This window comes from Dendrobates tinctorius, unplaced genomic scaffold (assembly GCF_039654945.1).
Source record: "Dendrobates tinctorius isolate UK_male_01 unplaced genomic scaffold, ASM3965494v1 ptg000138l, whole genome shotgun sequence".
NCBI lineage: Eukaryota > Metazoa > Chordata > Amphibia > Anura > Dendrobatidae > Dendrobates > Dendrobates tinctorius.
In genome coordinates this window covers 14666383-14691521 of record NW_027361806.1, presented here as the reverse complement: position 1 = coordinate 14691521, position 25139 = coordinate 14666383, and the positions used below count along the sequence as shown (strand labels likewise).

The 25139-nt window shown below is 44.4% G+C and overlaps 1 protein-coding gene across 2 annotated transcripts in view; it reads right to left on the bottom strand.

Annotated features, from left to right (window-relative positions):
• The window catches only part of LOC141048736 (phosphoglucomutase-1), a 115980-nt gene that overhangs the window by 3949 nt on the left and 86892 nt on the right, over window positions 1-25139 (bottom strand). For both annotated transcript variants that reach the window (XM_073544667.1, XM_073544666.1), the window contains 6 exons: window positions 7516-7678; window positions 6268-6414; window positions 4736-4861; window positions 4049-4239; window positions 3576-3730; window positions 2210-2325 (listed from right to left, as the gene is read on the bottom strand). In XM_073544667.1, the coding sequence (XP_073400768.1) occupies window positions 2210-2325; window positions 3576-3730; window positions 4049-4239; window positions 4736-4861; window positions 6268-6414; window positions 7516-7678 (898 nt within the window). The remainder of the gene's footprint in view (window positions 1-2209; window positions 2326-3575; window positions 3731-4048; window positions 4240-4735; window positions 4862-6267; window positions 6415-7515; window positions 7679-25139) is intronic.

Sequence of the window (25139 nt, the reverse complement as noted above, 5' to 3'; positions counted from 1 at the left end):
ACCCCAGAGCTGCACTCACTATTCTGCTGGTGCAGTCACTGTGTACATACATTACATTACTGATCCTGAGTTACCTCCTGTATTATACTCCAGAGCTGCACTCACTATTCTGCTGGTGCAGTCACAGTGTACATACAGTTGTGGCCAAAAGTATTGACACCCCTGCAATTTTGTCAGATAATACTCAGTTTCTTCCTGAAAATGATTGCAAACACAAATTCTTTGGTATTATTATCTTCATTTAATTTGTCTTAAATGAAAAAACACAAAAGAGAATGAAACAAAAAGCAAAACATTGATCATTTCACACAAAACTCCAAAAATGGGCCAGACAAAAGTATTGGCACCCTCAGCTTAATACTTGGTTGCACAACCTTTAGCCAAAATAACTGCGACCAACCGCTTCCGGTAGCCATCAATGAGTTTATTACAATGCTCTGCTGGAATTTTAGATCATTCTTCTTTGGCAAACTGCTCCAGGTCCCTGATATTAGAAGGGTGCCTTCTCCAAACTGCCATTTTTAGATCTCTCCACAGGTGTTCTATGGGATTCAGGTCTGGACTCATTGCTGGCCACCTTAGAAGTCTCCAGTGCTTTCTCTCAAACCATTTTCTAGTGATTTTTGAAGTGTGTTTTGGGTCATTGTCTTGCTGGAAGACCCATGACCTCTGAGGGAGACCCAGCTTTCTCACACTTGGCCCTACATTATGCTGCAAAATTTGTTGGTAGTCTTCAGACTTCATAATGCCAAGCACACGGTCAAGCAGTCCAGTGCCAGAGGCAGCAAAGCAACCCCAAAACATCAGGGAACCTCCACCATGTTTGACTGTAGGGACCGTGTTTTTTTTTCTTTGAATGCCTCTCTTTTTCTCCTGTAAACTCTATGTTGATGCCTTTGCCCAAAAAGCTCTACTTTTGTCTCATTTGACCAGAGAACATTCTTCCAAAACGTTTTAGGCTTTTTCAGGTAAGTTTTGGCAAACTCCAGCCTGGCTTTTTTATGTCTCGGGGTAAGAAGTGGGGTCTTCCTGGGTCTCCTACCATACAGTCCCTTTTCATTCAGACGCCGACGGATAGTACGGGTTGACACTGTTTTACCCTCGGACTGCAGGGCAGCTTGAGCTTGTCTGGATGTTAGTCGAGGTTCTTTATCCAACATCCGCACAATCTTGCGTTGAAATCTCTTGTCAATTTTTCTTTTCCGTCCACATCTAGGGAGGTTAGCCACAGTGCCATGGGCTTTACACTTCTTGATGACACTGCGCACGGTAGACACAGGAATATTCAGGTCTTTGGAGATGGACTTGTAGCCTTGAGATTGCTCATGCTTCCTCACAATTTGGTTTCTCAAGTCCTCAGACAGTTCTTTGGTCTTCTTTCTTTTCTCCATGCTCAATGTGGTACACACAAGGACACAGGACAGAGGTTGAGTCAACTTTAATCCATGTCAACTGGCTGCAAGTGTGATTTAGTTATTGCCAACACCTGTTAGGTGCCACAGGTAAGTTACACAAATTAGAGAAGCATCACATGATTTTTCAAACAGTGCCAATACTTTTGTCCACCCTCTTTTTTATGTTTGGTGTGGAATTATATCCAATTTGGCTTTGGGACAATTCTTTTTGTGTTTTTTCATTTAAGACAAATTAAATGAAGATAATAATAACAAAGAATTTGTGTTTGCAATCATTTTTAGGAAGAAACTGAGTATTATCTGACAGAATTGCAGGGGTGTCAATACTTTTGGCCACAACTGTACATTACAGATCCCGAGTTACATCCTGTATTATACTCCAGAGCTGCACTCACTATCCTGCTGGTGCAGTCACTGTGTACATACATTACATTACTGATCCTGAGTTACATACTGTATTATACTCCAGAGCTGCACTCACTATTCTGCTGGTGCAGTCACTGTGTACATACATTACATTACTGATCCTGAGTTACATCCTGTATTATACTCCAGAGCTGCACTCACTATTCTGCTGGTGCAGTCACTGTGTGTGTACATACATTACATTACTGATCCTGGGGGAATCTGATTTTTGCTATCATGGGTAATGCTGACTGAATGGACCCCCGTAGTCCAGCGATTTCTGCACCCCTTTAAGTCAGCGGAGGAGTGTGACCACCCGTACGATAGTGATCGAGTTCTGCAGAACCCCTTTAAGACCACTTTGCACAGATGTCAGGACGGCATCTTACCGGTTCCGAAGCTTTCCTCTCCGCACAGCGAGAGTTTATTTGCATCCATTAAGTTTCCAAAGAATTTCCACCCGGTCGGAGTCTCGTACAGAGCGATCTTTGTAGCTTTTGCCACTCTAAAAAATAAATAATAAATACAATGAAAACACTGGATTATGGTTTTCACAGCTCCGCTCTCCGTTGTGGAGCCGCGCGCTCTAATTAAGCTTCGGGTTTTCTATTTTTTCTTTTTTATATTTCACTTTGCGAAGTGTTTCTACTTCATTTTTTTTTTTTAATGAAAGAGAAGGTTTCATGCGCCGACACGACATGTAATAAACACGTGCAGTTTTTAAAGTTTTATGGACTTACAAATCCCAGCCTCTGCTTTCTCACAACTTTTATTTTCCCCGTCGTCATGGGACGGAGGCGGAATACAAGGACGTGCGGTGTTTGGTTTGTCACATAGTTTTTAATCTCGGCGTTAGTATTTATTAAATGTCACAATCTGACATGTTTTTCATGGCGCGGAAAGCGGATCATTAAAATGGGGTGAACCCGTGTTTTAGGATATGAGAACGAGGATCAACCCTCTGCCCTACAGGGACTATATACTAACATGGGGTCTATAAAAGACTCTTTTATGTACATTACAACAGTGACAACTGTTACTTCTCTCCTGAGATACAATCACTTGGTGTTACAGGCCCAAAGCTTGAGGCTGCACTACTGAGGACAATTTATTTTGGACCAGATGCAGTAGTGTCTCAAACATTTATCATCTATATGCAGGAAAGGTGAGAAACGTCTAATCGTAGGAGGTTCAGCTGCCGAGACTCCCATAGATCCCGAGTACGGAAGGCACAAAGGTCTGTATGAGTGAGGCTGTACTGAGCATGTGCGACCACTGCCGTAGAAGCGGTGGTCGCAAGTGCTCACTACGTCTCCTTTCATATGGGACGTTGGATCCCAGTTCTTATGATTGGCGTCGGACCCTCCGTGGAGGGATGATCTTCTTTGTCTATCAGACCTGTGACTTATACGTACGCGCTCCACAGGTCGGGTGCAGATGTATGGAGCGGCCTCAGCAGCTGCAAAAGTGTAAGCAATCAAATGATCGCAGGATCGCATCCCACAGAGGACTAAACAAATCTAATGCATCAAAATAAAGCAAAACACAAAAACATTAACAGAATGGTCTTTTTTCTCCCTTTTTCACCCCAGCCATGGTGTCCTCAATAATCCGATGATCCAATCTCTACCATTGGGGAAGGGGATGGTTTTAGTGTGTATTTTGCATTTGGCGCCGAGTGCCATTTTTCTGTAGCTACAATTATTAAAAAAAAAATAAAAAAAAACAGAAACCAAGGAACTACGATTTTCTTACCTGTCGAGCGCTCCGCTGGTGGGCATGCTTCTTGCCAATCCTCGAACACCCGTCTGCTGGAAGTAAGGAATACTGAAGATATTGGCTGCAATCACAGCCACGGAGTCCGAGGGGTTAACAAAGAAGCCATTTTTGCCGAGAATCATGTTGCGGTCCTGAGGACGAGAAGAGGAAGATCCCAGCGTAAATCTGAGAAAGGGCGTCACGACATGGAAGTAACAGAAAGGCCTCTGCCACCAAGTCCTCTGCTCCGCTATTTGTACTGCGCGCAGATGCCAACCGCCATTAACTGTAGTGGGGCCGAATCTATTGTCCCTGGGTCACTGGGCAGGAAGCAGCCATCTGCCGATCACCAGGGTCAGCCTATTAACTCTAATGGGCATGCCGCTCTTGTCACCCGGTCACTGCTCGACCCCTTATCCTGGAAGTCCTCTGCAATGACGGCACCCCCACCCCCATATGGTCTAACCTACCCCATCTCCATCAAAGGCCGCACCAAAGTCGTGTTCTCCGGTCTTCATGGTGTCTACCAATTCTGATGCATAGGTCAAGTTTGGATCAGGATGGTGACCCCCGAAATCCTCCAGTGGGATGCAATTTACCGCAGAGTTTGCCGGGGCGCCGAGCTCCTCGCAAAGAATTTTTTTCACGTAAGGTCCAACAACTGTTCAAGAACAGAGAGAGGTAAACTCCGATGTAGTAGATTATGAGATCAGAAGCCAATCAGGACTTGAAGTGCACTCGTTCGCTCACACAAAACCTGCCCTCATCCCCCCCAATAATAAAAAGCTGCTTGTGGTGCACATACCCGTCTAATAAAATCAGCAAATTTCCTCATACACTTGCCGGCCACGCTTTCTGAGCGGGTGGGTCTCCACTAGCATCCTGCCAGTACTATAGGTGCTAGATCTCTCAATCAATACCCAGCATACATTATCTAATAGCTTGTCTGCAAGTCCACCTGTTAAGTATGCCATTAGACAGACAGGAGACAAAGAAGTTGGGAGACAAAGCCTCTTCCTTACTTCTTAGGGAAGTAGGGGGCCAATTTACTCCGGGGCCCCTACTTCAGCCTTAGTTTGTTAACAACTTTAATACCATATGGGAATCTAACATATCTTACGGGTTTATGGCATAAATTAAATTCTGCTATCTCATACCTCCGTGCATGGCGTCAATTCGGATCTTAAGTCTGTTCTGTCCTGAGAGAAGCTCTTTTAAGGCACTGAAGTCAAAGATGTTCCTCAGCATGTTCCCGTACGCCTCCACAGAGTCCACGATCTCCACTGCAAGTCAAAGAGACCAAGACGTGAGAGGACGACAGATCGAGATCGTCTGAAACGTAATGACGACGTGTTAAAGGGGCCATCAGGCTGCATAAAAAGAAAAAAACGAGCTATAAAAAGTCACATCATTTAGCATCCTGTAATGTATATAAATCGTGACCCGTGATCCCACAGCCGAGCTGCTGGTTTCTTCCTGGCTTACGGCGCCTCTAGATCGGCCGATCCGAGCAGTAAAATGACCGCCGATCGGCTACATGTAAGCAGATCGGAGAATGTTCTCTGGCCGCTGTCGACAGGCGTCGAACATTCAACGCACGCAGAATTATGGTTAGTACAATTGCCCTGGGCACATAGAAGATCAGGTTGTCGGCAGCACATGTGCTGTTTACACGGGGCGATGTGCTGCTGAGAACAAGCATTTATAAGCCGGCTTAAAATTCTTGACACCTGACGAACAAGTTCTGTGCTTGTTCAGTGATTGCTGACCGGTTTAGAAGGGCTGATAACCCATTTAGACGAGCCAGTAATTGACTACTAATTAAGAGTCAGTGATAAGCGGTCATAGAGTAGCGCTTAGGAAGCAACCCAGGGGCAGACAAAAATGTCAGGTCTCCACCGCAGCTCCAGCCGAAAACCTCCAATGGAGGATAGGAGCAATGAGAAAATGGAGACGGTCTTAGGAGCGCAGGAAAGAGACTCAGACAAGAGATGGGGTTAAACCACAACGCGTTTCGACGGAGGATCCGTCTTCCACCTGATGAAGACGGATCCTCCGTCGAAACGCGTTGTGGTTTAACCCCATCTCTTGTCTGAGCCTCCTTCCTGCGCTCCTAAGACCGTTTCCATTTTCTCATAGTAATTGACTACTAGCCTTCTGGACTTTCCATGACCACAAACCTCGAGGGACCACCAGCCCCCTGCAGTCATTTTGTCAGGTACTGGAACAAGATATCATAAGGGGCTGGTAATCTGTGTCCAGGCCCCTGAGGGGAGTCACCTATTTGGTGGCAAGCTGACATGGTGGGGAAGTAGCCTGCAGTAATGTGATGGTGTGTATACGTCTCAGAGTCCGAGTCCAGGTCCCGGGCACACGAGTTCTTTCTGAAAATCAAATGATGACCTACACTTATCTAGTGTGCAGCGACCCGCAAGGCTGCAGAGGACAGAGGAGAGACATCATCCCCACCGCCCCAACGCACGTCACCGAGGGGCGGTTTAGACCTCCGGTAGAGATCGGACCACAAAACTCTTATATGCGAAAAGTTTAAAGATCTAGAAAAATGTAGTAGCAGCCCCGATCTGTATATTCACAATTGGCGCTGTCGTCCGATCTGACAGCATGAATAGCGCAGACAGCGACGAGGCTCCGACTGATGCGACGAGGACACGGCAGGGGGAAGACTCACCTGTAAACGGTTTAAACTTATTCTCCAGATCGAACTGCTGCTTCCCGATGGTGGATAAGTCGACTTTCAGGTCGGGGCAGATGGCATATTCCTCGATGGTCTTACTGAGCTGGAAGATTTTGTCAGTGATGGCTTCGGGTGCAGGGCCTGGAGGAAACATGAGAGCGGTTATCACGGAGTGACCCCTCTTTACATACAGCACCTGCCAAGACCTTATCTGACCCGACAGCCTCCACTTTCGAGTCACCCTCAGTCAACCGTACAAGAACGGCAAAATTACTCCGGCATCTGACAACCTGGGAAATGTAAGTTAAAGCACAACCCTACTCGCATCTTCAGGAGCTCCCCTGCCTCCTGGAGCAATGCGGTGCTGAGGACGGACGTCACCATTGTGACACTGGTCTGAATTGTGCACGCTCGCTTGCTACAAGCAGAGGTAACTTTACCCCTGCAGCACCAAAAGAAGGGCAGGGGCACTGGATCTAACCAGCTTCAGAGCTGTGCTCCTCGCCTAGGAAACCGGCCACTGCTGGTAGACTGCAGAGATGGATGGTAATTTAGACAACAAGCAGTACACAAAAGAATTAAAATACCTCAGTTCTTGAGAGCAGAGTATTTTTTTAAGAAAAGGTAATTTTTTAACAAGCACTTTGCAATTGTACACATTTAAAGGGATTTTGTTATTAGCATCAACCCTCCTGAGCCGTCTATACAGGAAAGTAGGTCATAAGAAGCTGAATAAAATGATCCCTTGATATCGAATATCTGATGTGTTATTCCAGAGAAATCCACATTTTTCTTAATATGTAAATAATCTCAAGGAGATCTATGCCTGGCCCATAGATCTCAACAGCTCATTTGCATATTAAGAAAGACATGGATTTCTCTGGAATAGGACATCGGATCTCCAATATCGAGGGATCATTTTTTTCAGCTTCCTATGACCAACATGCCTGTATAGACGGCTCAGGAGGTTGATCCTACTGACAGATTCCCTTTAAAAAGATGAGTACAGAGATAATTCTAGTGCAACAAATCAAAGGCAAAAATTCAAGCACCTACCAGGGATCATATAGTAATTTCCTATAGGATTATCAATACACAAACCCTACAGGAATGAACATACCCTTAGGCTGGGACTACACGGCCACTTGTGACCACACAACATTAGGATCTACTGTACATCTACAGGTGGAGGGGATTCATTCTGGCTTGGCAGCCACTTGGTAAGAATACTCCCCCTCTTACCTCCATTGGAAGTGTTAAACTTAATGCCAAAGTCTCCGTTGGGGCCTCCGGGGTTGTGACTGGCCGTCAATATTATTCCACCAATGGCCTTGATCTTGCGGATGATGCAGGACACGGCCGGAGTGGACAAGATTCCGTTCTGCCCGATGACCAGACGGCCGATCTGGAAACAGAGATATGGTGACGTTACAGGAAAGCAGAACAGACCTCAGTCACACAGATTTGGAATGGTCAGAAGAGGTCTGACCTCTGTGACCCCCCCAAAAGGTCCTGAGAATAAAGCGGCTGCCTGTGCTGACAGTCTGCAGTCTCTTCCTGTGCTGCGGCGCCCCGGCCGTCCAGGGAACTGCAGACCGCTGTCAGTGGGCGTCCTAAATGTCAATTATAAAGGGATGGCTCGTCCTAGTGATATGGCAGCACTTTACATGATGGTAATACCCCTTTAAGATTTGACGTCCCCATCCTAATCACAGCCCGTCAAGGCAATTCCTGCTAATCAGGAATTAGACGATTTCTGCTGCATTATTTCCAGTCTAGCAGAGTGGTCACATGTTTCCAATAAAGAAAAAATATCAGTCGTGTGTCCAAAATAAATAAAATAAAAAAAGCCATATTTTTGTAATTATGGACCGCCCCTTTAAGTAATGAGGTCGTCAAAGTTCTGTGATAAAACGTGAATCTAGAACTACACAATTAAAAAAAAATAAATAAACTGCATATACGACACTAAGAAGCCAATCAGATATCACCTCAACTTTATAAAGTAAAAGCAATGACGTGATTGGCTAATAAGAACGACTCCCCCAATTTAATTTGCTGATGCTGGCAAACACATGACCCCAGGCTGGCCATTCACCAAAGACCCCGAATAGTCACCAGATTGCATATTGGAGCAACATCTTACCTCCCCTTTAGATCCTATCCCAATATGTAGCAAATGTAATAATAATATTAGCAAATACCTTCAATTACAAATGTAGTACAGTTCTTCTGATTCGCTATGTCATTAACACCATTTGCAAGGCACTGCAGTAGCTTAGGTATCCATGGCTACGACCAGTGACAACTAACTGTCACTATGAGTGGTCGTAACCATGGATACCTAAGCAACTGTAATGCCCTGCACATGGGGTAGGCGACATTGCGAATCAGAAGAACTATACTACATTTCTAATTGTAGGTATTTGCTAATATTATTATTACACCTACTACAAATTGGGATAGGCTCTTGGAGATGGGAATACCCTTTTAAAATAACGATGTGGTTGAGATCACAAGTGAATTCTAAAAACACTAATAAAAAAAAAAAAATCAAGTAGTTTACATACAAGAAAAAAAAAAAAAGGCTCAGACCAGACAATAAGTTATTTCTATTAATTTGTATTAAAATTATAAAAATGTATATATTTAAAATAATATATAATCACTGAACATTTAAGGAAAAAAAAAAAAAGTGAATAAAATATAAAAATGGTTCAAATTGGTAAATACAAAACGTGAAATTTTCCAGTGAAGAATCAAAGTCACTGATCGGTATGAGAGATTGCAGTCATTCGTGTCAAATCTCACTCATTCAAGGAATCTCAAAAGCTTCCGCTACAAAATGTGACAAAAGGAACGAGGAGCGGCATAAAAAAAACCCAAAAAAACTGACAGTTATCAAATAAAATTATATAATTAATTTTCTTTTTCAATATTTATAGCAGTAAAAGGAAAATATATATATTTTTTACTGAAAGTGATAACATTTACAATTATATCTTTTAGATTTATAAAATACATAAAAAACAAACAAACAAAAAAAAAAAAACAACAACGCACAAAAAATGCACCAGATACTGCAAGCCATTCTAGAGATATCTCGGGCTGATCGCACCTACCCCATTAGCAGCAGCCATCTGAACGATCGTTTCAATAGCAGATTTATTAAAATATCGTCCGTCTCCGCCGACGACCATAGTAGATCCCTGACGATCTCGGAGATCGATGGAAAAAAAAACGCTTTGGATAAAATTCTGAAGGTAGCTTATCTTGGTCTCGAAATAATACGTCTTCTTTCTCAGCCCACTAGTTCCCGGTCTCTGGTCATAGTATGGCGCCGTTGGCAACGTCAGCAGCGGGATCGGGCCGTCATCCATTGCGTTAATTCATAGAGGCCAAAAATGTACAAAAATGTCAAGAAAAATGAAAAAGAGAAAGGGGCCAAATGCAGGAAACTGATTTAAGGAGCAGCAATGTCAAATCCAACAGCAAGACGCTCAACGAGGAGAGGCCAAAAATAGCTCCCGGGATGCGAGGACGGTGCGGTTTCTAAGTGTAACTGAAGAACGCGGCGTACACATGTCTTTAGCCGTCAATGTCACAGGAGGGAATATTTAAACGTATACATGGATTTTACTATACACCTTAGCAGGATCATCCACCGGGGAGCAGGGATCGCCGAGGTCTCATGCATGCTGGAGAAGACTAGAGCGGCACCGGGTGCGTGCATGGAGGCCGAGCAGGTGGGCACAGAATGAGCAGCACTCCTGGATTCTCGTAGGAGACCTGGTTTGGTGCCAGCCAACACCAGGCAGAGATCGTTCCAGAGTGACAAATGCATAAGAGCCGGGTCTCTGCCTGCGCGGTGATCACCCCGGATCAAGTGTAGGACTAAGCACCGACAGTTATGCGCTTCTGCATTGAGAAGTACACACATTACTAACAACCCCGAGATTATATACAGCCCGGGTCATATTAGATTCTGTCACTCTGCAAAAAAGACCAACAATCTTTGGCACTGCCTGGAGCTCTAGCGTGTCTCTCTCTCCTGCAGGGATCCCGAGTGACAGCCTTCTCTCTAGCGTCTCCGCTGCAAGGATCCCAGGTGATGTCCTGCTCTCTAGTGTGTCTCTCTCCTGCTGGGATCCCAAGTGACGTCCTGCTCTCTAGGATCTCTCTCCTGCAGGAATCCTGAGGGACATCCTGCTCTCTAGTTCGTCGCTCTCCTGTAGAGATACCGGTGACATCCTGCTCTCTAGCTTCTCTCCTAAAGAGATCCTGGGTGACATCCTGCTATCTAGCATTTCCCTCCTGCTCTCTAGCGTCTCTCCTGCAGAGATCCTGGTGATGTCCTGCTCTCTAGCATCTCTCTCCTGCTCTCTAGAGTCTCTCCTGCAGAGATACCATGTGATGCCCTGCTCTCTAGGTCCCTCTCTCCACTTGGAAAAACTCAAGGCAAGGTGCACATACAAATATAAAAACGTCACCTAAAAGGAAAAACCATCACCACCATATGTGCGCCAATGGACAATACAAAGGACAAAATCGGGAAATTAGAATAATGAACAAAGAAAAAACTAAAATATGTCCAATGATTCAATATATGTTAAAATATTTATTAGGAACACACACCAAAATGAGTTGGGGAACAAATGCCAGAGAAATGGGGGCACAACACAAGGGACAACAATGATTGCAAGGATAACAAAGCGGTAAAATAATAATAAATATTTAAAAGTTTGTTATAAATATACAATGATCAGAATGCTATATATATAGCATTCTGATCATTGTATATTTATAACAAACTTTTAAATATTTATTATTATTTTACCGCTTTGTTATCCTTGCAATCATTGTTGTCCCTTGTGTTGTGCCCCCATTTCTCTGGTATTTGTTCCCCAACTCATTTTGGTGTGTGTTCCTAATAAATATTTTAACATATATTGAATCATTGGACATATTTTAGTTTTTTTCTTTGTTCACTTGTCTCTCTCTCCTGCAGAGATCCCAGTAACGTCCTGCTCTCTAGTGTCTCTCTATCCTACAGAGATCCTGGGTGACGTCCTGCTCTCTGGCGCCAGGTAGTCGATGCATTCGAACATATGGACACTGACGCTGCAAGCTTCCAGTGCTCGTGTCATTGTACCTGGAGACATGCGCTGATCTCCTGCACTTTTGCTCTCACATATATTTATACACATTTCTAAATGAGTGATCTGCCCAGAATGCTTTTCCGCCAGGAATGTGTCGGAGGTAACGTCTGTGGCCATAGAAGCTCCTCTGTAATTGGGCACTAATGTACCACCTGTTTCTCTTCCCTCCTCGCTGACCTTTGCTCACAGTCCACAAGTTGGGGATAGGTGGACACAGTCTGGTATTTAGTTCCCAAGTCCGGTAACCTAACCCTTTCTAATTTCATTAAGGTCACAGGAACAAGAATCTGCCCATTAGTGACTGTAAATAGGAGCGCACCGCCCAGGAGAGCCAGAAGGGGGAGCCACGAAAACACAATCAAATCTGGGGCCAGTCAACTCTCCGGAGTCACGTAGATATATATGCGGGAAGCTATATGTGCCCTATACATTCACCATGTGTCCTTCTATAACAAGCCACAGGCGATGGACGGTTTTCAAGAGATTTTACGGGCTTTCTAGGTCTCAAAATCAGATCTCTGAAAATTCCCACAAGTTTATTAACATTTTCAATATCACAAAACTGTGTCAATCCTCTGCATTTATCTAACCCAAAAAATTAACAAACAACATTAACTGCAATAATAATAATAATAAATAATATTACGTCTTCCAGGGTATGAAGAGTTTTTAGCATCTTATAGTTTTTCAGTGAATAGTCTCCCAGTGGTGGCAATGAGTAATTACATCAATGAAATATGAAGCATTCACTCTGCACAGGACAGTCTTGGTTCACAAATCGGGGGGTTCAAAAAAAAAAATCAGTTGGTAAAAACCTGCTCTACTTTTTTCTACGACAACTAGCTGACGAGCTGCAGGTTGAGCGCTCAGTGGGTGTTCCCCGTGGCGTTGAAGGTTGAGCGCTCAGTGGGTGTTCCCCGTGGCGCTACAGGTTGAGCGCTCAGTGGGTGTTCCCCGTGACGCTACAGGTTGAGCGCTCAGTGGGTGTTCCCCGTGACGCTACAGGTTGAGCGCTCAGTGGGTGTTCCCCGTGACGCTACAGGTTGAGCGCTCAGTGGGAGTTCCCCGTGACGCTACAGGTTGAGCGCTCAGTGGGAGTTCCCCGTGACGCTACAGGTTGAACGCTCAGTGGGAGTTCCCCGTGACGCTACAGGTTGAGCGCTCAGTGGGTGTTCCCCGTGGCGCTGAAGGTTGAGCGCTCAGTGGGTGTTCCCCGTGACGCTACAGGTTGAGCGCTCAGTGGGTGTTCCCCGTGACGCTACAGGTTGAGCGCTCAGTGGGTGTTCCCCGTGACGCTACAGGTTGAGCGCTCAGTGGGTGTTCCCCGTGACGCTACAGGTTGAGCGCTCAGTGGGTGTTCCCCGTGACGCTACAGGTTGAGCGCTCAGTGGGTGTTCCCCGTGACGCTACAGGTTGAGCGCTCAGTGGGTGTTCCCCGTGACGCTACAGGTTGAGCGCTCAGTGGGTGTTCCCCGTGACGCTACAGGTTGAGCGCTCAGTGGGTGTTCCCCGTGACGCTACAGGTTGAGCGCTCAGTGGGAGTTCCCCGTGACGCTACAGGTTGAGCGCTCAGTGGGAGTTCCCCATGACGCTGAAGGTTGAGCGCTCAGTGGGAGTTCCACATGGTGCTACAGGTTGAACGCTCAGTGGGAGTTCCCTGTGACGCTGCGGGTTGAGCGCTCAGTGGGAGTTCCCTTTAACGCTGAAGGTTGAGCGCTTAATGGGTGTTCCCTGTGATGTTGAAGGTTGAGCGCTCAGTGGGAGTTCCCTGTAACCTTGAAGGTTGAGCGCTCAGTGGGAGTTCCCTGTGACCTTGAAGGTTGAGCGCTCAGTGGGTGTTCCCTGTGACGCTACAGATCATCGTTGAGCCCAGTGATTGGCTGCAGCAGTAACGCAGGTAGACAGCACATGATGACTGCAGCCGTTCTGGAGGAGTGGGCAGCCATACCATGGAGCACGCATTAGTCTTAGTTTATTCCTTTGTGATCTTGGTGAACCCCTTTCATACATTTGCACTCATGTTGCACATTCGGATAAATACTTAGGAATTGCTAGTTATGCATTTTCCTCCCATTTGCTAGACCCTGCTATGGGTCATGTAAATGATTCACTGTGAAAATAGAAAGACAAATGGACATTTGCTTGTAAAACCCATGCAACCTTTGATCAGGATGTGGCGTTTACAGGTGCATCTCACAAAATTAGAATATCCTCAAAAAGTTAATTTATTTCAGTTCTTCAATACAAAAAGTGAAACTCATTATATAGAGTGATTACACACAGTGATCTATTTCACGTGTTTATTTCTGTTAATGTTGATGATTATGGCTTACAGCCAATGAAAACCCAAAAGTCATTATCTCAGTAAATTAGAATACTTTATAACACCAGCTTGAAAAATGATTTTAAAATCTGAAATGTTGGCCTCCTGAAATGTGTATTCAGTAAATGCACTCAATACTCAGTCGTGGCTCCTTTTGCATCAATTACTGCATCAATGCGGCGTGGCATGGAGGCGATCAGCCTGTGGCACTGCTGAGGGTTTATGGAAGCCCAGGTTGCTTTGATAGCAGCCTTCAGCTCGTCTGCATTGTTGGGTCTGGTGTCTCATCTTCCTCTTGACAATGCTCCATAGATTCTCTATGGGGTTAAGGTCAGGCGAGTTTGCTGCCAATCAAGCACAGTGATCCTGTTGTTTGTAAACCAGGTATTGGTACTTTGGCAGTGTGGACAGGTATAAACAAAATGGTAAACAGCTGCATTTTTTATATATCAGACACTTGTATAAGTACTATCTCCCATATGAGTTGTATTTTACGGACCTTCCGTGGATAAGTCGTGTCATATAGCAAAACAAAGGGGGTGTGGAATGAACCACATAAACGACCAATGGATCCAAATATTAAAATTTCTATGCTTTATTAATGTTAACAAGACAAACAGGAACCAAAAGTGTGGAGCATGTGCAAAACAAGCAAAAAGTGCCATAGTGCAAAAGTGGGCGCGCAAACCTCAGGACCTCCACATATAATTTTCTACAGCATATCAAACATGTATATTATATTATAAGTAGCTAATAGTATTGTACCGTAGCTCAGAGTCACTAGTATACCATTTATGGCCAGAGACTAAGTCACATGGTGTATGGATTTAACTGCCTGTGACCATAAAACTATATAGGAACTGTCTAGAATTAGACTTGCAGCATGTACTGTCACACCTAGTGTGTATGTGATTTTATATTGGGTCACATACCAGTTCATCCATACATCATATGCTTTGTCTCCTTATGGCCAAAGGGCTCTGTAGCCTGTCTAATCGCCCGTTAAACTAACCAGCCCAAGGTATCTATAAAAGACATATGTCTAAATCACATCCTGCCACCTTCCATTGAAAGCGGTGCTAGTATAGGCGCAGTCAGGGCTGTGGAGTCGGAGTCGTGGAGTCGGAGTTAGTTTTGGTTGGAGTCGGAGTCAGTAGAAATGTACCGACTCAGAATCCAGCTTTAAAAAAAATGTATTAATATTTCATAATTGAACTTTCATATGAATTTTATAAATGTTACTCAAATATATATGTTCTATCAAACTATGAACAACAGTGATAAGCAGTTCTGCTGGAGATAGAGACATTTCTTAAGGCCCTTTTACATTTAGCGATGCACCAGCGATCCAACCAGCGATCCGACCCGGTCAGGATCGCTGCTGCATCGCTAAATGATCGCTAGTGAGCTTTCATACAGAAAGATCTCACAGCGATGCAGCAGCAACGCAGCGGACGATACTTACCATTCACACACAGCGATCCTGCGTCCTCCCGCCCGCGTCCACGCGTCGCTCGTCGTCACAGCAGGAAGCCCAGCAGGAAGCGCCCGACGAGAAATGGAGCCGGACATTCTCGCGCGATCAGCAGCGGGGGAGCCGGTCGGAGGTAAGTATCACACATAGCGATATCGCTAGCAATATCGCTATAACGTCACAAAACCAGTGACGTTTTAGCGATATTGCTAGCGATATTGCTTAGTGTAAAACCTCCTTTACTTCTTGTGTGCCACTGTTCTCCACTGCCCTTATCTAATCTTATACTTGGTTAACCTCATGCTGCCCCAACCCCCCTACTTACAATGTATGAAACTGAAAGTGAAAATGTGTTGCAAATTCTTAGTAGTAAAGCTCCTCCTCTAGACTAGATCATACTAGGTGTGCGTCTTCCAAGCATCTCACAGCTGCCTGCTACTCAGAAGAGGAAGACTGTAAGAAGTATTATCCTTTCAACAAACTTTGCATCAGTTAACTGTGAGTACATGAGGAATAATAACAGTATTACTGACCACTATATCAGTTGTACGACCTGGCAATAATTTTGTACAATTGTTTTTTGGAAAAACAATTGTCATTTGGATTGTGAATGCAGAATTAAAAACCTGAGAATGTCAAAGAAGCATCACATTAAATCAGCTGTATTTGAACATTTCACCATCACTCAAGATAGAAAACATTATGTCTGTCAGTGTATGACAAATGATCCAGACGAAAACAAATGCTGTGAAGCCAAGATGAGTGCATATTCAGGCAAAGATAAAAATGCTCCTACCAGAGCTTCTAATCTAAAGAGACATTTACAGCGCTTTCATCCAGAAGTACTGAAAGCAGTGGATGAGAAAGACTGCATCCAAACCAATGAACCAGTGCCCAGCTCTTCCAGCCAAACAAAGGAGCAGAGAACTTTGCAGCCATCAGTTGCAAGATATTTTGTCAGTGACAAAGTTACTGTGACAATGACAGTAGATACATTTAAAAAAAACAGATCATAGAGCTTGTTGTAAAGGATAATGTGCCTATTTCATTATTTTCACGACCAGCTTTTATGTGTCTGAATGGGGAAATGGCCCGCAAGCTTGGTGTTTCTCTGGAGAGAGTATTAGAAAATTAGTAATCGAAGAAGCTTTTAAACAAAAGGAAGAACTTAAAAAAAACTCTCAAGGGATGCTTTCTGTTTCTTAAAATGGATGCCTGCACACGTCACAGAGTGAACTATTTTGCCATCAATGTCCGATTTGTTTGTGACAAAAATGAAATAGTTACCAAGACATTGGCAGTAAAAGACACCAAAGCTCATCACACCAGTGAGTTTCTCCAGGTCTTGGTGGAAAAGGTTCTGCAAGACTATGAACTTAAAAAATAGCAAGTTCTTTCTGTCGTAACTGACAATGCTTCAAATATGATAAGTATTATTAAGCTAATGAATGAGAGTAATGATGGTGACCAGCAGCTAGAAGAACATTCTGGGTCCACAGACACAGAAATGTTTGAAATAGAGGAACACAGTATTGTAACTGAGGAGCAAACTGAAGTTGCTTCAGATGAACAGCAACATGATAGTTTAGATGATCTTGTTGAAACTGTGTCAATATGTTCTTTCATTCATCACATGCGCTGTGTTGTGCATACGCTACAGCTGGCTATAAGAGACAGTCTGCAAGAAGGACATGCTGCTGCACTGATTGGCAAGGTGAGAAAATTGGCTACTGTTGCCAGAACCCCTAAAGTTGACTCAATTTTGAAGAGACGTGCTGGAAAAGGGGCAATTATTGATCAAGCCACACGATGGGGCAGTACTTACTTAATGATTCAGCGCTTGGTTGAACTGAAAACCTTTCTTGTAGACATGGCTAACCCTCAACTGACGCTAAATGAAAGTGAGTGGAATCAGGTGACTGAGCTGGAAAAATTGCTAGAGCACCCATTTACAGTGACTAAAAAATTACAAGCAGAGGACTTAACTCCAGGTATTTTCTTAAAGGAGTGGAAGAACCTGATGTTTCGCCTGTCCCAAAGAGGAGGGTTAATTGCAAGTGGCATTGCTACATCAATGAAACGGAGAGAGGAGCTACTATTACAAAATAACATTCTTTTGGCAGCTGTTTATGTAGACCCAATGCATCGGATTCTTCTAGATGATCAACAGCTAAGTAAAGGAAAAGAAGCTCTGTTTGAAATAGCAGTAAGGATGAAAGGGTTGCAGAACAGTCAGGAGGAACAAGAAGAATTTGGTCATCCTGCCACATCTTCACCCTCATCATCAACTGATGAAGAATTTAATTTCGAAAAATATTTGGATCACAAGGACCGTGCAAAGCGTTCCCGCATAGAAGAGTCATCCCCATCAAGGAACACAGCCAGTACATTTCAGCAGAATTTTTCATGTGCACTAAAAGAAATTGAGAAATTTGACCGTTCATCAAAAATAACAGTGCAACAAGCGATTCCTCTGTATCCTGACATTGTCAGAGATGTTGCCCGAGTGGTTACTGCTTTGCCACCAACACAAGTTAGTGTAGAGAGGTTGTTCTCTGCTCTCAAAATAATTAGATCAGATTTGAGGGCATCCATGAAGGAGGATCTGACAGAGGCAATACTTTTTCTGAGGACAAATTTATAGATTTCTTCTTATTAACTGCATAAAAGTGTTTATTGCATATTTACTTACAGTTTAGAAAAGTTTATAAAAGTTATTTGCTATATTCTAATAAATGTAGTTTTTGCTCTAAGTGGTCTGATTACTTATATGATGGTGAGAAACTGAATAAGCACGATGTTTAATATTTTACAACCAGGGCTGTGGAGTCGGTAAGCCACAGTTGCGACTCCGACTCCTTGATTTTATCAGGCTCCGACTCCGGCTCCGACTCCTTCATAAATGGCCAATTCATAACAACAAATTTACTGTTGTAAAATATTAAACATCGTGCTTATTCAGTTTCTCACCATCATATAAGTAATCAGACCACTTAGAGCAAAAACTACATTTATTAGAATATAGCAAATAACTTTTATAAACTTTTCTAAACTGTAAGTAAATATGGAATAAACACTTTTATGCAGTTAATAAGAAGAAATCTATAAATTTGTCCTCAGAAAAAGTATTGCCTCTGTCAGATCCTCCTTCATGGATGCCCTCAAATCTGATCTAATTATTTTGAGAGCAGAGAACAACCTCTCTACACTAACTTGTGTTGGTGGCAAAGCAGTAACCACTCGGGCAACATCTCTGACAATGTCAGGATACAGAGGAATCGCTTGTTGCACTGTTATTTTTGATGAACGGTCAAATTTCTCAATTTCTTTTAGTGCACATGAAAAATTCTGCTGAAATGTACTGGCTGTGTTCCTTGATGGGGATGACTCTTCTTCTATGCGGGAACGCTTTGCACGGTCCTTGTGATCCAAATATTTTTCGAAATTAAATTCTTCATCAGTTGATGATGAGGGTGAAGATGTGGCAGGATGACCAAATTCTTCTTGTTCCTCCTGACTGTTCTGCAACCCTTTCATCCTTACTGCTATTTCAAACAGAGCTTCTTTTCCTTTACTTAGCTGTTGATCATCTAGAAGAATCCGATGCATTGGGTCTACATAAACAGCTGCCAAAAGAATGTTATTTTGTAATAGTAGCTCCTCTCTCCGTTTCATTGATGTAGCAATGCCACTTGCAATTAACCCTCCTCTTTGGGACAGGCGAAACATCAGGTTCTTCCACTCCTTTAAGAAAATACCTGGAGTTAAGTCCTCTGCTTGTAATTTTTTAGTCACTGTAAATGGGTGCTCTAGCAATTTTTCCAGCTCAGTCACCTGATTCCACTCACTTTCATTTAGCGTCAGTTGAGGGTTAGCCATGTCTACAAGAAAGGTTTTCAGTTCAACCAAGCGCTGAATCATTAAGTAAGTACTGCCCCATCGTGTGGCTTGATCAATAATTGCCCCTTTTCCAGCACGTCTCTTCAAAATTGAGTCAACTTTAGGGGTTCTGGCAACAGTAGCCAATTTTCTCACCTTGCCAATCAGTGCAGCAGCATGTCCTTCTTGCAGACTGTCTCTTATAGCCAGCTGTAGCGTATGCACAACAAAGCGCATGTGATGAATGAAAGAACATATTGACACAGTTTCAACAAGATCATCTAAACTATCATGTTGCTGTTCATCTGAAGCAACTTCAGTTTGCTCCTCAGTTACAATACTGTGTTCCTCTATTTCAAACATTTCTGTGTCTGTGGACCCAGAATGTTCTTCTAGCTGCTGGTCACCATCATTACTCTCATTCATTAGCTTAATAGTACTTATCATATTTGAAGCATTGTCAGTTACAACAGAAAGAACTTGCTCTTTTTTAAGTTCATAGTCTTGCAGAACCTTTTCCACCAAGACATGGAGAAACTCACTGGTGTGATGAGCTTTGGTGTCTTTTACTGCCAATGTCTTGGTAACTATTTCATTTTTGTCACAAACAAATCGGACATTGATGGCAAAATAGTTCACTCTGTGACGTGTGCAGGCATCCTTTTTAAGAAACAGAAAGCGTCCCTTGAGAGTATTTTTAAGTTCTTCCTTTTGTCTAAAAGCTTCTTCGATTACTAATTTTCTAATACTCTCTCTCTCCAGAGAAACACCAAGCTTGCGGGCCATTTCCCCATTCAGACACTTAAAAGCTGGTCGTGAAAATAATGAAATAGGCACACTATCCTTTACAACAAGCTCTATGATCTGTTTTTTAAATGTATCTACTGTCATTGTCACAGTAACTTTGTCACTGACAAAATATCTTGCAACTGATGGCTGCAAAGTTCTCTGCTCCTTTGTTTGGCTGGAAGAGCTGGGCACTGGTTCATTAGTTTGGATGCAGTCTCTCTCATTCACTGCTTTCAGTACTTCTGGATGAAAGCGCTGTAAATGTCTCTTTAGATTAGAAGCTCTGGTAGGAGAATTTTTATCTTTGCCTGAATATGCACTCATCTTGGCTTCACAGCATTTGTTATACACTGACAGACATAATGTTTTCTATCTTGAGTGATGGTGAAATGTTCAAATACAGCTGATTTAATGTGATGCTTCTTTGACATTCTCAGGTTTTTAATTCTGCATTCACAATCCAAATGACAATTGTTTTTCCTAAAAACAATTGTACAAAATTATTGTCAAGTCGTACAACTGATATAGTGGTCAGTAATACTGTTATTATTCCTCATGCACTCACAGTTAACTGATGCAAAGTTTGTTGAAAGGATAATACTTCTTACAGTCTTCCTCTTCTGAGTAGCAGGCAGCTGTGAGATGCTTGGAAGACGCACACCTAGTATGATCTAGTCTAGAGGAGGAGCTTTACTACTAAGAATTTGCAACACATTTTCACTTTCAGTTTCATACATTGTAAGTAGGGCGGTTGGGGCAGCATGAGGTTAACCAAGTATAAGATTAGATAAGGGCAGTGGAGAACAGTGACACACAAGAAGTAAGAAATGTCTATCTCCAGCAGAACTGCTTAGGCTAGTTTCACACTAGCGTTTAAACGACGAGCGCACGGCGCCGCTAAGCCACGCCCCCTGCCGGCTCCCTGCCCGCCCCTTCCTGTTATCGCCTCCTCCGAGCGCTGCGCATTTTTGGAGTTGCGCCGTGCGTGCCGAACGCAGCATGTTGCATTTTGGCGCGCACGTCGCACCTCCAAAAATGCGCAGCGCACGCTATATTCATAGTTGCGCACGGCCTGCGCACCCTATGCTAAAGATAGGGTGCGCATAACGCATGCAGCCCTCTGCGCTCGGAGGAGGCGATAACAGGAAGGGGCGGGCAGGGAGCCGGCAGGGGGCGTGGCTTAGTGGCGCCGTGCGCGCGTTGTTTAAACGCTAGTGTGAAACTAGCCTTATCACTGTTGTTCATAGTTTGATAGAACATATATATTTGAGTAACATTTATAAAATTCATATGAAAGTTCAATTATGAAATATTAATACATTTTTTTTTAAAGCTGGAGTCGGAGTCGGTACATTTCTACCGACTCCAACCAAAACTAACTCCGACTCCACAGCCCTGTTTACAACAGTAAATTTGTTGTTATGAATTGGCCATTTATGAAGGAGTCGGAGCCAGAGTCGGAGTCGGAGCCTGATAAAATCCAGTAGTCGGAGTCGCAACTGTGGCTTACCGACTCCACAGCCCTGGGCGCAGTGTCTCGGCCTTGGCCACCAACATTCAACACAGCGCACCCATGGGCAAAAAAAGTATAGCGGTAATTACCTTAGTGCGGGCAGCAATAGGGGTAGAGGACCGGGTCGGCGTGTCACCCAGATGCGCGTTTCAGAGCAAAACTCCTTTGCAGCCAATCAAGCACAGTGATACTGTTGTGTGTACACCAGGTATTGGTACTCTTGGCAGTGTGGACAGGGGCCAAGTCCTGCTGGAGAATGACATTTCCATCTCCAAAAAGCTTGTTGGCAGAGGGAAGCATGAAGTGCTCTAAAATGTCTCGGTAGACGGCTGCGCTGACTTTGGTCTTGATAAAACACATTGGTCCTACACCAGCAGATGACATGGCTCCCCAAACCATCACTGATTGTGGACACTTCAGCAAACTCACCTGACCTTAACCCCATAGAGAATCTATGGAGTATTGTCAAGAGGAAAATGAGAGACACCAGACCCAACAATGCAGACGAGCTGAAGGCTGCTATCAAAGCAACCTGGGCTTCCATAACACCTCAGCAGTGCCACAGACTGATCGCCTCCATGCCACTCCACATTGATGCAGTAATTACTGCCAAAGGAGCTCCGACCAAGTATTGAGTGCATTTACTGAACATACATTTCAGTAGGCCAACATTTCGTATTTTACAATAATTTTTCAAGCTGGTGTTCTAAAGTACCCATGGCCAAAACTGTCCAGCTCCTCTGCTCTTATGTCCCGTATTACAGCAGACAGTGGGGGCTTCAGCTTTGGAACTTACGTCACCCTACAGGAATACGGAGGTGAATCTATTGTGGAGAGATGGGCCCCCCGTTGGTCACTGGTATAGTCAGCAGACAGACTAGTTTGGCTTATTGTTCACTGAAGCTTTCTATGCAGATAAATTAGGATATTTTTAGAAATGTAATGGGATCGACCAAGTCCCCGGCCACAATTATTAACGTCATGAGAAAGGTCACCCGAAAGAAAGGAATCAATGCACTTTGTCTTCAAGTCAGATGCAAAAGAGAAAATGCTGCAGAGTTTTATGGATGGTTTAAAAAATAAAAAAAGTGGCGATTTCTGGTCAATATAGACGGGTAAGGGATTCGATCGCTAGCACCCCTATCTGCTGTTTAAAGATGCCATAACACTGCACCAAGTGCCCTGTTCCCTTCATAGCCACAGATTCAGAAATGTGGTTGCAATTTGCCCAAAATTGCAGCTCAGCCCACTGGCACAATTATGGCACATCCCTGCTATATAGGGGAGAATTGACCCCACCTGCCCACTTTTACTGGGGACATTGCTTCTTGGTTACAGCTCCATATATTTGGTTACTGCAATACCCAAAACCGCATCTCAGTCCCATTCGCAGACTTTTTATAGATGCAGACCCCACCAATGGGACCCCCATCTGTCTCCAGACAGGGGCCCCACTGAACGCCGGCACATTGATGGGGTCGGCATCTGCTATACATCTATGGCATGTCTATAGGAAAAGTACGAGATGCCCTTCAGGGAAATACCAGGCAGAGCTCCATAGCAAGCGAACAACACGTACTTCGTGCCCTGCTACCTGCCACCATCGCACTCTAACAAGCATCTCTATTCTTCCGACAGGTATGTTCATCCACCCAGCTCTCCTGCTGTCTGTCTATGAAGAGCACATAGTCCATCACCCAGCTTTGCACATAGACTTGCCTCTGCACCTAGCATTCACATGGTATGTTCATCCACCCAGCTCTCCTGCTGTCTGTCTATGAAGAGCACATAGTCCATCACCCAGCTTTGCACATAGACTTGCCTCTGCACCTAGCATTCACATGGTATGTTCATCCACCCAGCTCTCCTGCTGTCTGTCTATGAAGAGCACATAGTCCATCACCCAGCTTTGCACATAGACTTGCCTCTGCTCCTAGCATTCACATGGTATGTTCATCCACCCAGCTCTCCTGCTCTCCTGCTGTGTCTATGAAGAGCACATAGTCCATCACCCAGCTTTGCACATAGACTTGCCTCTGCACCTAGCATTCACATGGTATGCCTTTCAGCTAACCCCAGCTTACCCCAGAGTTATTTATAACCTTGTTTACTCTGGCTTGATCATATGCATCTGGTCCACTCTTAATGGTGCGACCAAGATGAGCAGAGACCACTCCTCTCTGCTTCACACCTGACTGCACTTAGTTGTACATATATTGCATAGCTCAAGTCTGCATAAAGACTTCAGTCTGCAGTGATTCCTATAAGTGTGTCCTAGAAGTGTGAAGATAAATTTTAGAATTAAAACCAGAAGTGAACCAGAAGGGAACTGAAGGTAACTGTACACAGTCATTGTAAACAATGTTTCTGTTTGTTTTCACTTTCACCCCAATAATCCTTCACTTTCTGCTAATTCCCCTAATCCCTACTCCTAGTAAGGAACTGTTCATCTCTTCTTCCATCCTCCCCATCCACCTCGCCTCCTCCTCAAAACTGTTCCTTAACATACAATCCTCTGTCTCCAAACACAGACAGCCCCCTCATTCCCTCTCCTGCTCCCACCTGCTAACACTTTCCCTGCTCCTTCTCACTGCTGGTGATGTCTCTCCAAATCCTGGTCCTCCTCACCACATTCCCACAGTCATTTCTACCTCCCATCCACGCTCTATCACAACCTTCCGTAACCACTCCAACCTTATACCCATTCACCCAGCCCCCGCTTCCCCAGTCCCACTAACAGGAGCTCTGTGGAACGCTCGCTCTGTCTGCAACAAGCTTTCCTACATCCATGATCTTTTTGTTACTACCAAACTTTCCTTCCTCGCCATCACCGAAACCTGGCTCACCCCTTCTGACACAGCCTCTCCTGCTGCACTTTCATATGGTGGCTTCCACCTTTCTCACACTCCCCGCCCCACCAGCAAACATGGCGGAGGAGTTGGTCTTCTCCTGTCAGATACCTGCTCCTTCACCCCAATCCCACTGCCACCCTCTGTTACCCTCCCTTCCTTTGAGGTGCACTCTGTGCGCATCTACTCCCCCTCCAACTGGCTGTCATCTACCGGCCCCCAGGGCCTGCCACCACCTTCTTTGACCACTTCACCACCTGGCTACTCCATTTCCTTTCCGCGGACATCCCTACTATCATCATGGGCGAGTTCAACCTCCCCATTGACACTTCCCTCTCAGCTTCCACTAAACTTCTATCTCTCACTTCCTCCTTCGGCCTCACTCAATGGTCTTCTACAGCCACCCACAAAAATGGCCACACACTGGACCTCATCTTCACCCGCCTCTGCTCCCTATCTAACCTCTCTAACTCACCTCTTCCTCTCTCTGACCACAACCTTCTCACATTCTCTTCCCTCTCCACTCCATGTCTACAATCCCCACCCCACAAACTTTCACACCCTCGCAGAAATCTTAAACACCTTGACCTACACTCATTCTCTGAATCCATCCTCCCTCTCACAGATATAAGTTCCTTACACAATGCGGATGACGCTGCTGCTCTATATAACACCACAATAGCTGTAGCTTTGGAATCAGCTGCCCCACTTACACATACCAAAGCTCGCAAAATCAACAGACAGCCCTGGCACACCAGCCTGACCAAAGAACTGAGGCGAGCTTCCAGGGCTGCTGAGCGCAGATGGAAAAGATCCCACTCCAACGAGCACTTCATCGCATTCAAACAGTCTCTCACTACTTTCAAGACCACACTCGCCA